The sequence below is a fragment of the Pan paniscus genome, chromosome 15, assembly GCF_029289425.2.
Source record: "Pan paniscus chromosome 15, NHGRI_mPanPan1-v2.0_pri, whole genome shotgun sequence".
NCBI lineage: Eukaryota > Metazoa > Chordata > Mammalia > Primates > Hominidae > Pan > Pan paniscus.
In genome coordinates this window covers 97697095-97715322 of record NC_073264.2, presented here as the reverse complement: position 1 = coordinate 97715322, position 18228 = coordinate 97697095, and the positions used below count along the sequence as shown (strand labels likewise).

The window sequence follows — 18228 nt, the reverse complement described above, 5'->3', positions numbered from 1 at the left end:
CGGCCAGCTGCCCCGTCCGGGAGGTGAGGGGCGCCTCTGCCCGGCCGCCCCTACTGGGTAGGGAGGAGCCCCTCTGCCCGGCCAGCCACCCCGTCCGGAAGGGAGGTGGGGGGGGTCAGCCCCCCGCCCGGCCAGCCGCCCCGTCCGGGAGGGAGGTGGGGGGGGTCAGCCCCCCGCCCAGCCAGTCACCCCGTCCGGGAGGGAGGTGGGGGGGGTCAGCCCCCCGCCCGGCCAGCCGCCCCGTCCGGGAGGTGAGGGGCGCCTCTGCCCGGCCGCCCCTACTGGGTAGTGAGGAGCCTCTCTGCCCGGCCAGCCACCCCGTCCAGGAGGGAGGTGGGGGGGTCAGCCCCCCCGCCCAGCCAGCCGCCCCGTCCAGGAGGGAGATGGGGGGGGTCAGCCCCCCGCCCGGCCAGCCGCCCTGTCCGGGAGGTGAGGGGCGCCTCTGCCCGGCCGCCCCTACTGGGTAGTGAGGAGCCCCTCTGCCCGGCCAGCCACCCCGTCCGGGAGGGAGGTGGGGGGGTCAGCCCCCCGCCCGGCCAGCCGCCCCTTCTGGGAGGTGAGGGGCGCCTCTGCCCGGCTGCCCCTACTGGGAAGTGAGGAACCCCTCTGCCCGGCCAGCCACCCCGTCCGGGAGGGAGGTGGGGGGGATCAGCCCCCCCGCCCGGCCAGCCGCCCCATCCAGGAGGGAGGTAGGGGGGTCAGCCCCCCGCCCAGCCAGCCGCCCCATCCGGGAGGGAGGTGGGGGGGGTCAGCCCCCCACCTGGCCAGCCGCCCCGTCTGGGAGGGAGGTGGGGGGGTCAGCCCCCTGCCCGGCCAGCCGCCCCGTCCGGGAGGTGAGGGGTGCCTCTGCCCGGCCGCCCCTACTGGGAAGTGAGGAGCCCCTCTGCCCGGCCAGCCACCCCGTCCGGGAGGGAGGTGGGGGGGATCAGCCCCCCCGCCCGGCCAGCCGCCCCGTCCGGGAGGGAGGTGGGGGGGGGTCAGCCCCCCGCCCGGCCAGCCGCCCCATCCGGGAGGGAGGTGGGGGGGGTCAGCCCCCCGCCTGGCCAGCCGCCCCGTCTGGGAGGGAGGTGGGGGGGGGTCAGCCCCCCGCCCGGCCAGCCGCCCCGTCCGGGAGGTGAGGGGTGCCTCTGCCCGGCCGCCCCTACCGGGAAGTGAGGAGCCCCTCTGCCCGGCCAGCCACCCCGTCCGGGAGGGAGGTGGGGGGGTCAGCCCCCCGCCTGGCCAGCCGCCCCATCCAGGAGGGAGGTGGAGGGGGTCAGCCCCCCCGCCCGGCCAGCCACCCCGTCCGGGAGTTGAGGGGCGCCTCTGCCCGGCCACCCCTAATGGGAAGTGAGGAGCCCCTCTGCCCAGCCAGCCAAACCGTCCAGGAGGGAGGTGGGGGGGGTCAGCCCCCCGCCCGGCCAGCCGCCCCGTCCGGGAGGTGAGGGGCACCTCTGCCCGGCCGCCCCTACTGGGAAGTGAAGAGCCCCTCTGCCCGGCCTGCCGCCCCGTCCGGGAGGGAGGTGGGGGGGGTCAGCCCCCTGCCCGGCCAGCCGCCCCGTCCAGGAGGTGAGGGGTGCCTCTGCCCGGACGCCCCCTACTGGGAAGTGAGGAGCCCCTCTGCCCGGCCACCACCCCGTCTGGGAGGTGTGCCCAACAGCTCATTGAGAACGGGCCAGGATGACAATGGCGGCTTTGTGGAATAGAAAGGCGGGAAAGGTGGGGAAAAGATTGAGAAATCGGATGGTTGCCGTGTCTGTGTAGAAAGAAGTAGACATAGGAGACTTTTCATTTTGTTCTGTACTAAGAAAAATTCTTCTGCCTTGGGATCCTGTTGATCTGTGACCTTACCCCCAACCCTGTGCTCTCTGAAACATGTGCTGTGTCCACTCAGGGTTAAATGGATTAAGGGCGGTGCAAGATGTGCTTTGTTAAACAGATGCTTGAAGGCAGCATGCTTGTTAAGAGTCATCACCACTCCCTAATCTCAAGTAACCAGGGACACAAACACTGCGGAAGGCCGCAGGGTCCTCTGCCTAGGAAAACCAGAGACCTTTGTTCACTTGTTTATCTGCTGACCTTCCCTCCACTATTGTCCCATGACCCTGCCAAATCCCCCTCTGTGAGAAACACCCAAGAATTATCAATAAAAAAAAAATTAAAAAAAAAAAAAAAAAAAAGAATAAGCTCAAAAAAAAAAAAAAAAAAAAAAAGACAGGGTCTCACTCTGGTTGCCCAGGCTGGGGTGCAGCAGTGGGATCACAGCTCACTGTAGTCTCAACCTTGCAGGTTCAAGCAATCCTCCCACCTCAGCCTCCTGAGTGGCCACGACTACAGGTGCATACCACCACACCTAATTCTTTTACTTTTTTCTAGAGATGGGAGTCTCACTACGTTGCCCAGGCTGGTCTTGAACTCCTGGCCTCAAGTGATCCTAACACCTCAGCCTCCCCAAGTGTTGGGATTACAGGTGTGAGTCACTGCACCTGGCTGAAAATTTTTCACTGCTTCATACCCAGGGCAGTGGCATGCGCCTGTAGTCTCAGCTACTCAGAAGGTTGAAGTAGGAGGATCGCTTAAATCCAGGAACTCAAGGCCAGCCTAAACAACACAGCCAGACCCCATTTCTCAAAATAATAATAAATTTTTTAAATTTTAACTGCTGTAAATGTTAGACAGATATCTAGCTCTTCTAAAACAGGTTTCCCTAACTATCATAGACACATTCCCTGTTACAAAGGTATAAGCAGCTCTAGGACAGAAAGGTGGTTTTGTTCCTTTTGTCTGTTCTCATCAGCACACCATACAGTGCACTGTAGCAGTAGCTATCTAAATACATGAATTTGGAGGGGTTATGTGCTAACATTCATTCACATCTGACTGAAGACGTTATCAGTCTCAAAAATAAAATGTTAAGTATGACAAGACAAAACTAAAAAGTACTATCCCCAAACCTGGGAATTAAATTGCTATTTAAAAAAAAATTAGTAGATGGAATGAATTAACATTCTAAATAGATGACTTTAATAACAAAAAGAGAATGTATCTGATTGATTTAGCAAACAGCCCCTCTACTTCTGTTTCCCTCTTTTTCCTTACCCCTGAGAGCTGCCAGAACTGTTCAATGGACTGGTCTTCGTAGCACTAGTAGGTGAAGGCACAGACATGCTGTTATCACTGTCCATAGACAAGTCGAGGCTGCTGTCATTGAGAGCTGTCAATTTGACACCTTCTGTTGAATGCTGTAAACAATAAAACATTTTATCAAATATATCTTTATTTCATCCAAATGTTGAAACATGGAAACCTTTTACTTAACATATATGATTTTTACTGAAAAGCACAGATCACTAAATCTACGAAAGTTAGATGTGCCATGCTGACTCTAAAAGGCAACGATTTGGGAGTCAAGTACTTTCTTCTAAGAAGGCATCAACATTAAATATAGTTCTTATGTGGGAGAAAAAGGGAGAAAGAAATGCCGTATTAAATGTACATACTGACTGTAAGATACAACACAAATTAAAAACACTATAATATAAAAACACAAGAATCTCAAATCAGAGAACTCTAAAAATATACACACACAAGAAAGAAATGTCTCAACAATAAACATGGGACTACAATGACTCTGGAAAGTGGGACTAGAAGTGATTTTGTTTACATATAGATTTCTAATTATCCTACAATAAATATAAAATTTTTTTAATTTCAAAAAGTGTCACTTATTGCCACTCCTTACTATTTGTCAATAAAAAGAGCCTCTCTCAAAAGCAAGAGACTTCAGTGCTCTAATTGCAATTCAGAATTTTTTAAATGGCATGCTTAATACTGTAAATTATCCTGTGAAAAGAAAAGCAGAAATAACTTTCTGAAAACTAAACATAATATACAAATCCTAATGTTGGTCCTCCTTAAAAATCAAAGCACCCCAAAACAAATAATGCAGAAAAACCAAAAACTATGGATGGTTTCATGGAATTAAAGTTGCTTTCTAGTAACAGAGTTTAAATTTTCGCTATTTGGTACTACTGTAATATTACATTCAGCTTAATTTTTTTTTCCAGAATGTTTAGCCTGTGTTCACTTACCTACAGAAACATTTTAATGAAAATAATTTATACTGTTGACAAAAATACATTCCTTATACATGTGCCTGCATTCTCTGCTTTCTAGTTCCCCAAATAACAAAATATTCTTATCTTTGATTTAGCACTAGACATATCACTTATGTACATGAATGAAAATTGATCAAATGGGGAAGATGAGATTTGGTAGAAAGGAGAGGAAGAGAGAGTAATGCCATTTGCTTATGAAGTCAGTCGTGAAATAGAAGTACCTAGTATTATAAATGAGTATCTCTTCTATTCAACAATGCTACCAATCTTACTCTCCACTAGATATGAGGATTTATTCAGTAAGTAAATTATATTCAGTTCTACAGTTACCTGCCTACCTGCCTCACTAAGTGGCCAAACAGCTGTGAGTTAACAGGCCACTGTTGGGGATAAACTGTGAAAGTTTATCTGGTTGGTCTAAACACAAAACAGCATTAAGTTACTTTGCTTTGTTTGCTTCTATATCCACATCAAGTTTGGTAGCAAGAGACCTCAAAGCCAAATAGTCATAGATATTCTATCATAATTTTTAATAAAAGATAAATAAAACAAAGAACATACTACAGAAAGAAACACACACACATACTTTGCAGTCAGACCTAGGTCCAATTCACAGCTCATACTACATAACCCAGGGCAAGGTTCTCAACCCCTCAGTTTCTGCTACTAAAGACAATACCCATGGGTTGGTGGAATATTAAATATAAAAAGGACTCGTACAGTGCTTTGCAAAAAGCAGTTAATAAAAGGAAGCTATTTATAAGAGTCCAAACAAAACATTCATAGATCTTGACTCCTAGACACTTGTTATTAAGCAAGAAAGTGCTATTTGACTAATGCAAACTTAGAAATAATCTAAATGATCTCAAATACAGGGTAGATTTAATCATACTGTAGCTATATAAAGAGATATTAAACAGCCACTAAAAATGTAATTTGGATAGATGGTCACGATATGTTAACACAAAAAAAGGCAGGTCACAAAATAGCAAGTTTAATCAAAAACCTTTTAAAAATATGTATGTGGTAACAGGCACTGAACAGTCTGTGTATAAATAAAATGTTAAAAGTAGGTTTGCTGTGAAATTATAGTTACCTCATCTGATAGAATTTTTGGACCAAAAAACAAATTTCCAATCATTAATGATTCTCTTTATATTCTAGATGACTATATTTAAAGAAATAATAAAACATCTTATATTCAAATTTACTTAAAATGTACACAAGATGGTTCCAAATATCAATATTGTCATGGAAATACTAAGAGTTTAAAAAGGTAATCTGAATATATGATTCTGAGAAATCTAATTATCTGTTACAAATAGCTGTTTATTAAATAGCTATTTGATTATGAATTAAATATTCATAAGAAATAGCCAAGTTCTAAAGAACATAATCTACTTTCACTTCTGAAAACATAAAGCGTTTATATACTTTTTTAAAAAAATTATTATTTTGTAAGAGACAGGGTCTCGTTCTGTCACTCAGACTGAAGTGCAATGGCATAATCATAAGTTCACTGCAGCCTTGAACTATTGGGCACACATGATCTTCCCACCTCAGCCTCTCAAGTAGCTAGGACTATAAGGCGCAGGCCACCATTCTCAAAAAAATTTTTTTTTAGAGACGGAGTCTTGCTGTGTTGCCCAGGATGGTCTTGAACTCCCAGCCTCAAAGGATCCTCCTACTGCAGCCTCACAAGTCACTGGGATTACAAGCATGAGCCACCATTCCCGGGTCCAAAATGTTTATATTTTCTGTATGTGATAAATTTACATTTAAGTACAATTGATTTAACCTATTAATAATACAACACTAAAGGACAATTAGAAAGCAAGTGTTTAACTTGATATTTTAGTTTTGTTTTCCTGAGGCTAAGCTCTAGCTGAGATACTTTAATTTTAAAATAAAACTGCTTGATGGAAAATTTTACAATAAATATGTGGAAACATGCACTGAACAGTCTGTGTATAAATAGTACATTGAGAATGGTACATTTGTGTCAATTTTTATTAACTAAATTTTTAGTAAACCATTAGGTTAAGAAGAAAATTTTTGGCCGGGTGCTGTGGCTCACACCTGTAATCCCAGCACTTTGGAAGGCTGAGGCAGGCGGATCACGAGGCCAGGAGATCGAGACCATCCTGGCTAACACGGTGAAACCCCGTCTCTACTAAAAATACAAAAAATTAGCTGGGTGTGGTGGCAGGCACCTGTAGTCCCAGCTACTCAGGAGGCTGAGGCAGGAGAATGGCGTGAACCCAGGAGGCGGAGCTTGCAGTGAGCCGAAATTGTGCCACGGCACTCCAGCCTGGGCAACAGAGTGAGACTCCGTCTCAAAAAAAAAAAAAAAAAAATTAGAATAACATCATGTTTAAACCTTAAAAACTGATTTTAGACCCCTCCCCATCTATCTACCTATCTCCAAGTTGTGAATAACAATGATGGTGATAACAAAAGCCAATATGAGCATTTATTATGTGCCAGGAGCTAGTCTAAACCACCATTTACATGTATTTATGTATTGGCTCATTTAATCCTCATGAAATACCTAATAAAATAGGTAAAAATATTGCCACAATTTTAGGGATGAGACAAATCAAGAATAAGATGTTTGCCATGTAACTTGCTCAAATTTCACAGGTAGGAAACAGTAGAGGCTGAATTTGAACAAGGCAGTCCACTCCAGAGTCCTTGCCTTTAATTAACTTCAATGCTTTTGTATCATAATATATTCTGTTTTAAGAAACAAAATATTATAAAATTAAAGTCTTTTGTGTATTAATTTCATTCCTTTCCTCCCAACCCCAATCGCAGACAACCAGCCATTTTCCTGAATGCAGTAGTTGTCATTCTGTAACATATACTTTTATTTCATATTCTCTCCTAAATACATTGTTTTTTAAGTTTTTAAACTTGTAAACTTTATATGGAAGTATCAAGTGATACATACATACATGTGCCTTTTTTATTCAACATATTAGTAGTATATGCAGTTGTAGTTCATTTATTTTCACTGCTGCATACTGTGAAGTATTCCATTATAAGAATAAACCATCTATTTTTGAAATCACTTAAAGAAAAAAATGTAATTTGTATCTGTCCACTAAAATTCCAATATGCTCACTAAAGTCCAAATAAGGAAAAAATGGCTCTAAGTTATTCAAAAGGAAGCACTAACACTAGAACAATGTAATGCAAAATATTAACTCAGTGACCTCTGTTCATGACCTCCTTTACACTCAGCAACTTTTAGTTTTTAATATACATGTTATATTTTTTACATTCACCAAAAAAAGCGACTTTCATTTTTTAAAAGTCTCACATAATTTACTTGACCCACATATTTCCTTACTAATTTAATTTAGTTTACTTTTTAAAGGAAAGAAAATTAAATACTGGTGTGGGATTTTTAAGTGAATAAGAATAAAAAGTCCTAAAAGAGAATACGGGTATATACAAAGTAAGGATATGAAGCATCACCACTAATCCTTCTAAAATCTAAAGCAACTGTGTGCAAGAAAACTGATTAGAGTCAGATTTCACATAATGAAACTGCTCCATGAAACAGATTTTTAAAAAGCTGTCATCTATTTAAAATATGACTTATTAACTGAGCCTAAATTCTGAAATAATGATAGTCCAGATGCATAAAACATTATGTTAGTAATGCTTTTGTAAGTACTTTCTAAATTTACCTTTTTCTTTTTCTGAAGCACATGATTAGGTAGTAGTTGATGGAGTTGCTTTCTTTTTACATGCATTGCAGCAATTTTCATATCCACCTCAAACATCTTGCTGTTTATTGCTTGCCTATAAACTATACAATTAGGAAATTGTTACAAGAAATAGAAACATTTTAATAAAGGCAGTTATACTCACTCCAGAGAAACTATTCTAAGTAGGGATCCTTTTTCCATCAATACTGCATATCTGTAGATCGGTCAAGACCTATTCCTAATCTGACATAATTCATTGCCTGAGCAAACTCCTTTTACCACAAGATGAGCTGAATAAAAGCACAAAATGTATTAATTCTTCCAGTGTAGTAACTCTTTAAACAGCTCTTAAAGTAGTAACTCTAAAGAGTAACTCTTTAAGAAATGGCAGAAATGAGGGGAAAAGGGTTTCTTACACCCATACCCTTTTATGCTACCAGTACTATTCTTTAAAACTTTACCCAAGTATGTAACACATGCTGTAAAATAAGTCAAACTTATTAAACTATACCTAAAGGTATCTTTACAAGAATCTGCAAGATAAAACTAACTAATGACATACTTTCTAATATAGTAATAATTTAAATAACAGAGGTCACAGGTACAAAAAGAAAATGCTACAATTAAATAAATTCAAATTATTTAGATCCAGAGGGCCCCAAAAAGTAAAAAGGTCGGTCATACAAAACATATTTATGAAACACCTATACTTGATTCATATTGTTCTAGACACTGGAGATAAGCAGTGAACAAAGACCAACGTAGCCTCAAAGGGTCTACATTACAGTAGGGAGAATAGAATAAACACAAAAAAATAAAACATAAACTATAGTCCGTGTCAGATGATGATAAGTATTACTGAGAAAAACCACGTAGGGAGTAGGATAGGAAGCTCAGCCTGGAAACTGAGTTGACATCTGACTGAAGATTTAAATGAACATGAGGATGTAAGCTGAGAGTACCTGGTGAAATAGCATTCCAGAGAGAGCAAACATCAAGAACAAAATGCCCTAAGCAGCAGAAAATGCCTGGAACATTTGAGAAACAAGAAAAATGCCAATGAAGAAGATGAAAAGTAGAAATCCATAATCCCTTATGTGCAACTCCAAAATCCCAAAAACTCTCAACACACAAGTTTTTCTAAGATAGGAAACAAAATTCATCTAGTAACAAACCCTGTTCTGAACTATTTGTGGCTATGGCTATTTGGTCTTTATCTTTTGCTCCATGTGAGTAACAATGGTTCCCTGCAGAAATGATACTGTCTTTCAGTACCAAATGCTGCTCCAGGCCTCACTGGGTATATTACTTACTAACTTTATTACCTTTCTGGCTCCAAAACTTACAGATAAAGGATTGTGAACTTATAATAGGAGGTAAGGTCACAGACATAATGAAAAAGGCAGATCAGGCAGAGGCTTGCAAACCACAGTAAGGACTTGGACTTTTATTTTGAGTGAGACAAATACTCAAAGGTTTTAAGGAGGCAAGATATGATCTGGCTTAAAAATATCATCTGGACACTAGGTAAGAACAGCTGAAGGGGGCAAGGGCAAAAGAGAAAGTTTTGGCAATGACAGTGATCCAACAGCACTATAGTGGCTAGGACTTAGGGTGAAAGCAGTGGGAACAGTACTAAGTAGCAGAAACCTCAATGTATTCTGAAAGAAGAGGCAAAAAGATTTTATAGTGGATTAACATCAAGTATGGAAAAAACAGGAGTCAAAGACTGATTCCAAGGTCTCTAGGTTGAACAACCAAAATAACTTGAAAAGAAACTGGTAGGGGTTGGGAGTGAACATTTGTGTGCTGAATATGTGAAACCTATTTTCTTTAAAAATCCCATAAAGTATTGGATTAAAGTGTTTCAATATACAGGACAACTAAATATTTCCTTCCCAAAATACCTAAAACATCCTTGAAAATCTTGATGGTTCATTAGTGTAATCTTTGATAAACATCTTAACTTGAATGCAATGTACAGAACAAATTTCTAATCCAGGTAAGTATCCGTGACTTATTAGTTCATAAATGAGTTAACATCAGAATTTTTACTTCAGGAAAAAATACTTCTGTGGTGTTCAGCAGGTGGAGTATCACCCTACATACGACATTCTAAAAATCTGCAGAGGTATTTCTGTTATTGTATTGATTAAAAGGTATTATGCCTAGAAAGACTATATATCTTTCAATGTGGACGGTTCTACCCAACACAGAATTATACCATGTCCTTCCTACATTCCTAAAGACAAAAAAACCTACTTAGCAATTATTTAAACAAGAATTCACTTCAATTTTACATTTAAAAAATGGAGTATTTAAAATAAAAAATGAGAAAAAACAAACAAAAAATAGAGTATTTTAATTTGAAATTTCCAGGAATACAACTACCACCAAGCATATCAAAATCAGATCACTTTTTATTTGCAACTTTCACTTTTACCAGGTCACCAATGCTAACGCTGCTGGTGATAGCTGAATCCCTACAGACAACACTTGTATCAGTCAGAATTTATAGATGTCACACTGCTCGCGATTCTACATAAAGTGCAATCACTTGACTCTTAAGTTATCTTCTAGTGTCACTGTATCTGAGCACTGACATATTGAAATACATATCCTTTTCCTTTTATTTCTCCTTTATATCACAGTTAGTGTACGATACTGACTTTTTAACAAACTGGCACTAACTTTTTTCTCTCCTGTAATTAGGTAAAACATTTCTTAATTTTAAGTCTGTATGTTCTCAAGTGAAAACTCCTCAAAGGGAATAAAAATGCCACTTACTACATTTGTTTTAAATGGGGAGAGAAGGACAGTGTTTGCGAGAGAAAAGGATTAGTCCTTAAAGAAGAAATGTGGTTGTCCCTATGCATAGTATTCACCATTCCCATTAAAAGTTGTGCAGCTACATATAGACTCATTCTCTCAACTACATCCACCATTTGGTCTTTGGTTAAAATGAACTACCTTTCATCTTAGGGTACAGGTCAATCTGAAATCTACATATAATCAGCCTATTTCCCACCTATGCATTAACATTTGAATCCCCATAGTCGGAAAATTTCTCCAGGTCATCACAAGTTCTGCTTCATCAATTTCTCAGGTTCAAGATGATGAAGGCAGTTAGACACAGATTCAGTCTAGACAACCATATATTCAAGTTGTTTCCCATTTCTTAAGAAATTATGCACAAGTCAAGTTTGGAATGGTTCTACTTAACTTTAAGGTCACCACAATAGAGAAAAATCATGTATACACAGGTTGAGTATCCCTAATCCAAAAATCTGACATTGAAAATGCTACAAAATGCCAAAATTTGTGAGTGCCAACATGATACTTGAAGGAAATGCTCACTGAAGTATTTCAAATTTCATATTTTCAGACTAGGGATGCTCAACTGGTAAGTGTAATGTAAATATTCCAAAATCTGAAAAAATCCTAAACACTTCTGGTCCCAAGCATTGTGGATAAGGAATACTCAATCTGTATTAGACTAATACAAAACCATTATTCTGATGATAGTTCAATATTCGCAAGTAATTTCAACAATTATTGTAAATATCACTATGGTATGCATCAAGACAATTTGAAATATGCAAGAACTGAAGTGTTTTGATTATCCAAGTAAAGACATACCTGTATCTGTGAAAGACTGAATATCATAGGTGAGATCAACACTGAGGTTTTCAGAGTTTTCTGTTTTTTTAAACACTAACCCAATCACCCACATCGTGCGAAATTCTTCCCTGCAAAGAAGAGCATTACCATAGTTTATCTGGATTTCATGAAAATGTAGCTATCAGTGTGGCTGACAATCAGAGACATGGAAAAACTTACAATACAAATGTATGAGCAAACTAAAAGTTCTAAGCCCAAGCTCCATGAAAATGCAAAGTCCTCACCCACACCTGTCCTCTATATTCCTACTACAACATAAACAGAGATCCAGGAGAAATATACTCTTACTAACTGTGCATTGATAGTCAATGTCCTTAATGATGATTCTAAAGAACCAAAGCCACTGAAATCAAAGAAAAATTATCTTTAAACTAATGAAGGAAAAAGAATAATCTTTTTAGAAAAATCTGGGAAAAAAGGATTTTTCTAAATACAGAAATTTAACTAGAACTTAATAGATATTTCTTAAACTTCAAAAATTCAATTTAAAAGGCCACATGAACAGAAGCATAACAGGAGTAATTAGTGATTTAGCTACTTTTGAACATTTAACAGTGTATCTACTGAATGGAACATCAAACGGTCTTGTTATAATTAAGATTAGAATTACCACAAAATGTAAAAAAACTCTTATATAATTACAAAATAAAAAAATCTATATAATCAATAAGAATACTGTATAATACAAATTTAATGATCCTTTCACTTATTTGTTTTAATGCTGCTTTATTTTTTAAAATAAGCTCATTACTAGTACTCTCCAATTCTCCAATGCAACAAAGTATAGAGTCTAGTCTCATACGAACAGCAATCAATCAAATCAACAACTAACCTATATAAATAAAAGACCCCTAAAAAGGTAAACTGACTCTGCTTTTTCTTATGTTATCTTCTCAACAGTCCAGAATCACGCATAAATCAGATTTTTATAAGTTCATAACAAAAAATTAAGATAAAAAGCAAAGACTGATGTATGGTATACCAGCTATTCTGACAACTATTGTAGAAAACAGGAGAAGAAAATATTAAGAAGGAATGGTAAAGACAGTATTAAAGCAGAAGTGTAGAATGTAAACTCTAGCTAACAGGCACCTCATCATTGGAAGAATATTATCAGAAAAAAAAAATGTGTGCTGATTTTTCTCATGAAACAGTCTTTCTCTTCAATGTTTCTGATCAGGAAAAACTAAATTATGAGTTCTAAATTGTCTATAAGCCATATGTAGTCAACAGAATAGTTATACTAGTTATAAAAAATGCCTGTAAAAGCTTCTATGAATAAAAATTGGAAATGGGAAGAAGAAATTAAATTAGAAAAGGGCTTACTTGTCGGGATTTTCTTTGGGTGCTGGAAATGACTGGGGATTCACATGAGCCAGTGTAATAAATTCATTCTTCTCCAAGCTTCCAACCAGGATTCGGATTTTTGATTCCACCAAGCCCACCCTGAACAAATGTCACTTAGTATTAACAAAAAGTTTTGGTTAACTTAAAAATAAATAAATAAAATGCACATACCAGGGCATTTCAACTAGCTGAACTCCCACCGATAAAACCAGAAGCCTTATGTTCTACCCAAAATTGCCAAACAACGGGGAAAAAAGAGCCAAGAAACACTCCATTCACACCAGCAAGGTTACAAAAGTTATCCATACAAAAATTTTAAGAAAAACAAGCTGTAAGTGCACTTTAAATATACAATTAAGAAATGATGCACGGATCTCCATAAAGCAAACAAAAAAATAAGTTGCATATGGATCTCCTGATTTCTATACTTCCACTACACACAGTAAAGCTCCATTTGTGAACAAATCAAACCAAACTAGAAGTTTTAAGGACTTCCTCCCATCACCTACTGTGTTCAGTGGCTATGTGATTCATTTTGAAGTTTGCTTTTTCTGTAAAGTCTATTCTTATACTCACCATTCCAGGCGTTGTTTTTCTGTTGGTGCACTTGCTAGAAGTACAATATAATGCCTTTGAAGATAAAGACAACATGCTATTTATTTTATTTACACGCTTTGTGCTGGATATTAAACCATAAAGTAATAAGCTTCCTTACAGTTATAGATCCACATCAATTTAGCAAGGGGGACTACAATCTCAATATGCACATAAAATCATATATGCTAAATTCCATGTTTCTAACTACTAGTGAGTTTAATTCTTCTGAAAAAGGCAGTGACTTTATGAATAATTACCAAAAAGCAGCTTAATTCAAGAAGCATAAATAAGCATTAATAATTTTGCTCAATGACACCGATTGAGTGCTCTGCCTATAAAATTAAAGAGCTGTTCACTAAAATATAATCTACTTATAACAAAAATGTTTCAATGGAATCAAAACACCATTGCTTTAGACACAAAAACTTATCACTAAATACACATACTACAACAGTAACTTCAAAAACAGTATCAAACACATCATGCTTTTAAATTCAAATGAAATAGTAGTGAAAATTAAACTGAATACTGCAGTTAGGCCCTGTGATTTTTTCCCCAATTTTAAGAGTATACATTTCTATAATCAAAAAAGAAAAAAAAATCACTAACATGACAGCAACAAAGAAATCTGATTTTTATCCAAAACTCAATCCCATTCATATTAGACAAAAGCCAAGTTTTCACTTCAGAAAATAGCATCATGATCAAATAAATAATGAAATCTTTTTAAAACAAACTATTTACAACTAAAATGTAACTACAATGATTCAGTTCCCTACGACTAAAAAAGTTCAATCCAATATACTCTTCTACAGTACCCATTTTAGAAGTGCTGGGGGCCAAATTTCACACCAGAATCTCTACCCCAAAAAGCAAACTGACATCATCTAGTACTGACACTAGTTTCAAAAGTAGCAGTATAACCACAATTTTAAAATTATTTTACTCTTTGAAAAGTCTAAAACCTTCCTAATACTTTCTAACACATTTTATAAGTGTAGTTTCTAACCAAGAGCAAAAATCTGACCTAGACCCAGAGAAAAACTACCAAACCTATTTTAAAAAAATGTATTTGAAACATGGTTTCAGCCGGGTGTGGTGGCTCACGCCTGTAATCCCAGCACTCTGTGAGGCCGAGGCGGGCGGATCACAAGGTCAGGAGATGAGACCATCCTGGCTAACACAGTGAAACTCCGTCTCTACTAAAAATACAAAAAAGTAGCCGGGCATGGTGGTGAGCACCTATAGTCCCAGCTATTCAGGAGGCTGAGGCAGGAGAATGGCGTGAACCCAGGAGGCGGAGCTTGCAGTGAGCCGAGATCATCGCGCCACTGCATTCCAGCCTGTGCAACAGAGCAAGACTCCGTCTCAAAACAAAAAAAAGAAAAATGGTTTTAATTCTTCACAGCTATGTAATCCTAGGCAATTCTAAGTCTTGTGTACATCATCTGTAAAATGGAATAACAGTACACATTTTACTGGCAGAGGTATTGTAAAGTTCAACGGAGTTAACTTGAAGTCTATAAACTTAAGGTAACAGAGATAGATATATAAAAAACAAGGTATATAGGGATATGTGAATATGCAGTCCAAACTCCTACAAACCAATACTTCCTTTACCAGTTTAATTTGCTCAGCATTATTTGGAATATGTCAAATACATGAGCAAGCACAGATGGCCCAAATAAATCAACAAAAGTCATATAAAAGCATTAAAAAATCATGTATTTTATGTGTAGAAAAACCCATACTCGGAGTTCCAAATGCTCTTAAATCAAACAAAATCCTAACAAGCTCAGTAACCTGATTTCTAGGTCCCTAAAACATTAAAAATGGCTAACTGGTTAAAAAAAAAAAAAAGGTAAAGAACATGCAGAAAGAGCTCTCTCACGAAAGCACAGTGACTTGTAACAGGAGACAATGAAGTATAGAAATCAGGCATGTACACAAAAACACAAAGCTGTCTGGGTCCATCTAAGGGCAGGGACAAAACTCCCGCAGTCTCTAAATCACTCTTACAACACATTATTAAAATGGAAATTCTTAATAACCACCTTAGTCTTCAACAAAACCTTAAATGATATACAATGTTCTTTATTTATAAAGGGAAAATATACAATCCATTTGGACACGGTTTTGCTGGCAATTCAAAGTTTTGAATCCTAGAGTTCAACATAACTTCTTACTGAAATCCAAAAGGGAAAGAGTACCTACTCTGTATATATCTTACACACAAAAATGCACACATTCACATATAGGTAGAAATATTAAGTAATTCTAACAAGTATTTATGCTGAGGTTAAATGTCCTTTACTCAGCCACATTTAAACAAATTTGAGTTGAGATATAAAATGCAATAGTTAAGTTTAATAAAAAAAAAAAACCCGCAAATATTTTGAGTCATTAGGAATTCATTTACAAAATTCCAACTGCATTCTCTAAATATCTCTATTTTTAATTTTTAAAACCAGGATTGGTACTCAATTCTTAAGGTCCCAATCAGACCACAGAAACCTAGTGTACATCTAAATTAGACATTTTGTTGATGTACGAAAAATCATGGTCCCCTATTTTACAAGTGCCATATTTAAAACTGTCATGTTTATGATGCGCAAATGCCTCCATGCGAGACTTTGAAGTCTTGATGCAATTACCATTACCTTTTCCCCAAATTTAAAAATATATAGTTTCCAATATAAAAATAGTTAAAAACATAGTTAAAAATAAATTTAACTATAAAAATGTATCCCAAAATAATTAGAATTTATGCAAAGTGCCCTAAAAACACTTAATTTAGTTACTTTATTACCTAACTGCTATTTGCAAAACAAATTCTCTAAGTGAATCTCTTGAAGACCATTTCATCTCACCTGGGAAGATCATAACTCAGATGTACAATAAAAAGCTGGCATATCTTAGTCAAAAATGTTTGCAATTCTATGTTTACATAATTCAAGACCAAGATTTAGTTTCCTGTTTTTAACTTTTTAAACAAATTTAAGGTTACTGTATACACACATGAAATTATAAAATCATCTTGCACCTTAGAGAATACATTGGTTTTCCTAATACTTTTCCTTTATTCCTAGTGAAATCTAACAACTGAAGTAAGTATTCACATTTCCTAATGTTAATGATTTACTGCTAGTTACATATTAACTTGAATTATCTCAGAAGCGGCATTTAAAAAACTGTTTTCTTAGAACTCCAAAAATTTCACAAAACAATGTTACCCCTTTTTCTTGAGGAACACTGATAAGTCTTTCTGGAAGATGATTAGTTTGCATTTTAAAACAAATGAGATTTTTCTCCATGGTTCTGGCTCCTTCCAAGAATGTCAGGTATATTTCACATGATTTAAAATCCTACACATATCAACTGACAGTATTTCATGATATGCCTCAAATAAGATTGAATCAACTTGTGACTCATGGGAAGACTAAACATTTCCATTTGGTTGTACAGTCAATCTTTGGAGTATTTTATATGAGGATGTCTTTAAAAATTCAAATCTGTGAACACCTCCAAAAGCCTAATGATAGTCATCACTTTATCTTAAAGAGGCAAATTTCTGGAGAACAATTAAAAATATAAATAGAATTTGGTATGGATAAAACTAGCCCATTGTCATATTTTAAAAGTTTTCACAAGACACTCAGCTGAAATGTAAATTTTCCTGATGTAATTTCCTCTATTTGTTGCTGCTTTTTTTATAACCTAAAAAAATTTGATTATTTCACAAAAACTTCAGTGAAGATTAGTAATATATCTTTTAACCAGTCAAAGAACTTACAGGTACTATCCAGCAAGGACTGAAGCATAGTTTAAAACTTTTAAAAGAAACATTAAGCAAGCTTTAGAAAAAGCACCAAAGTTCTAATGATGTGAATTTGTTCAAATAAAATGACATTATTAAGGTTTGTTCAGCGTAAACATTAATCATTCTTAAAGTGAAAGAAGCCCCATCACAGTCCTATACGAAAGTGAATAGAACAAAGTTTGAATCTAGTTTCATCAATGATTCCAGGAATTAAGGGTGTACTAGCACTTTCCTGTAAAACCAATTCCTTTATTATTCTCCTTACATGTAACTGTGTCTCTTTTATATCATAGTTTTAAAAGTATCTACATACATGTTTATTAGTTTAAATGTTCCAAGGTACTTCCTCTACATTGGTTAAAATAAAAACAAAGAAAAATTATCTGTCAAACAGAAATCACAATTTATGGGGGGATTCGTAGTAAAATAAGAGTATTTAATGATTATGCTATTTTAATTTTTACTGACAACATAGTGCTTCGAGAACACAATTACTGGCTCCGTTATTGCTTTCTCATGCAAAAGATACAGAAACAAAACACAGAGACATCATGAAGGTCATCATTCTTGTTTTTAATTGGGGAAGAGCATAAAGCAATCTTGCTTAGATTATTACAAAACACAATCCAACACAAGATCAAATGGTCAGAAAAGCTTCAAGCATTAAAAAAAAAATTTTAAGTGGGACTTTGGCACATTTTCAGCCCAGGGCCAATAAAAGTGCAAGTCCGTGGTTTGTCTGTTTTTTTAAATAAGATTATAACTTACATTTTTCATCAAAACTAACACAATTAATGAAGCTTTTAACCTGTACTAAGGTATTAAACCATTATATTTAAACCATTAATTAAAATGATTAACACCCACTTAGATTCATGAAAGCTAGCTGTAGAAATATTTGAAGGGGCTATAACATTGGGGGAAAATGGCAGGCCAATAATGTGCTGTAACTATTGAAAACATTTAA

General features: G+C 37.8%; 1 protein-coding gene across 3 annotated transcripts in view; it reads right to left on the bottom strand.

Annotated features, from left to right (window-relative positions):
- Positions 1-18228, bottom strand: part of PAPOLA (poly(A) polymerase alpha) — a 69020-nt gene that overhangs the window by 14276 nt on the left and 36516 nt on the right. For all 3 annotated transcript variants that reach the window (XM_014347685.4, XM_034938092.3, XM_014347686.4), the window contains exons 13-17: positions 13421-13474; positions 12824-12943; positions 11456-11565; positions 7796-7917; positions 3079-3221 (exon numbers count right to left, since the gene is read on the bottom strand). In XM_014347685.4, coding sequence (XP_014203171.1) covers positions 3079-3221; positions 7796-7917; positions 11456-11565; positions 12824-12943; positions 13421-13474 — 549 coding nt within the window. The remainder of the gene's footprint in view (positions 1-3078; positions 3222-7795; positions 7918-11455; positions 11566-12823; positions 12944-13420; positions 13475-18228) is intronic.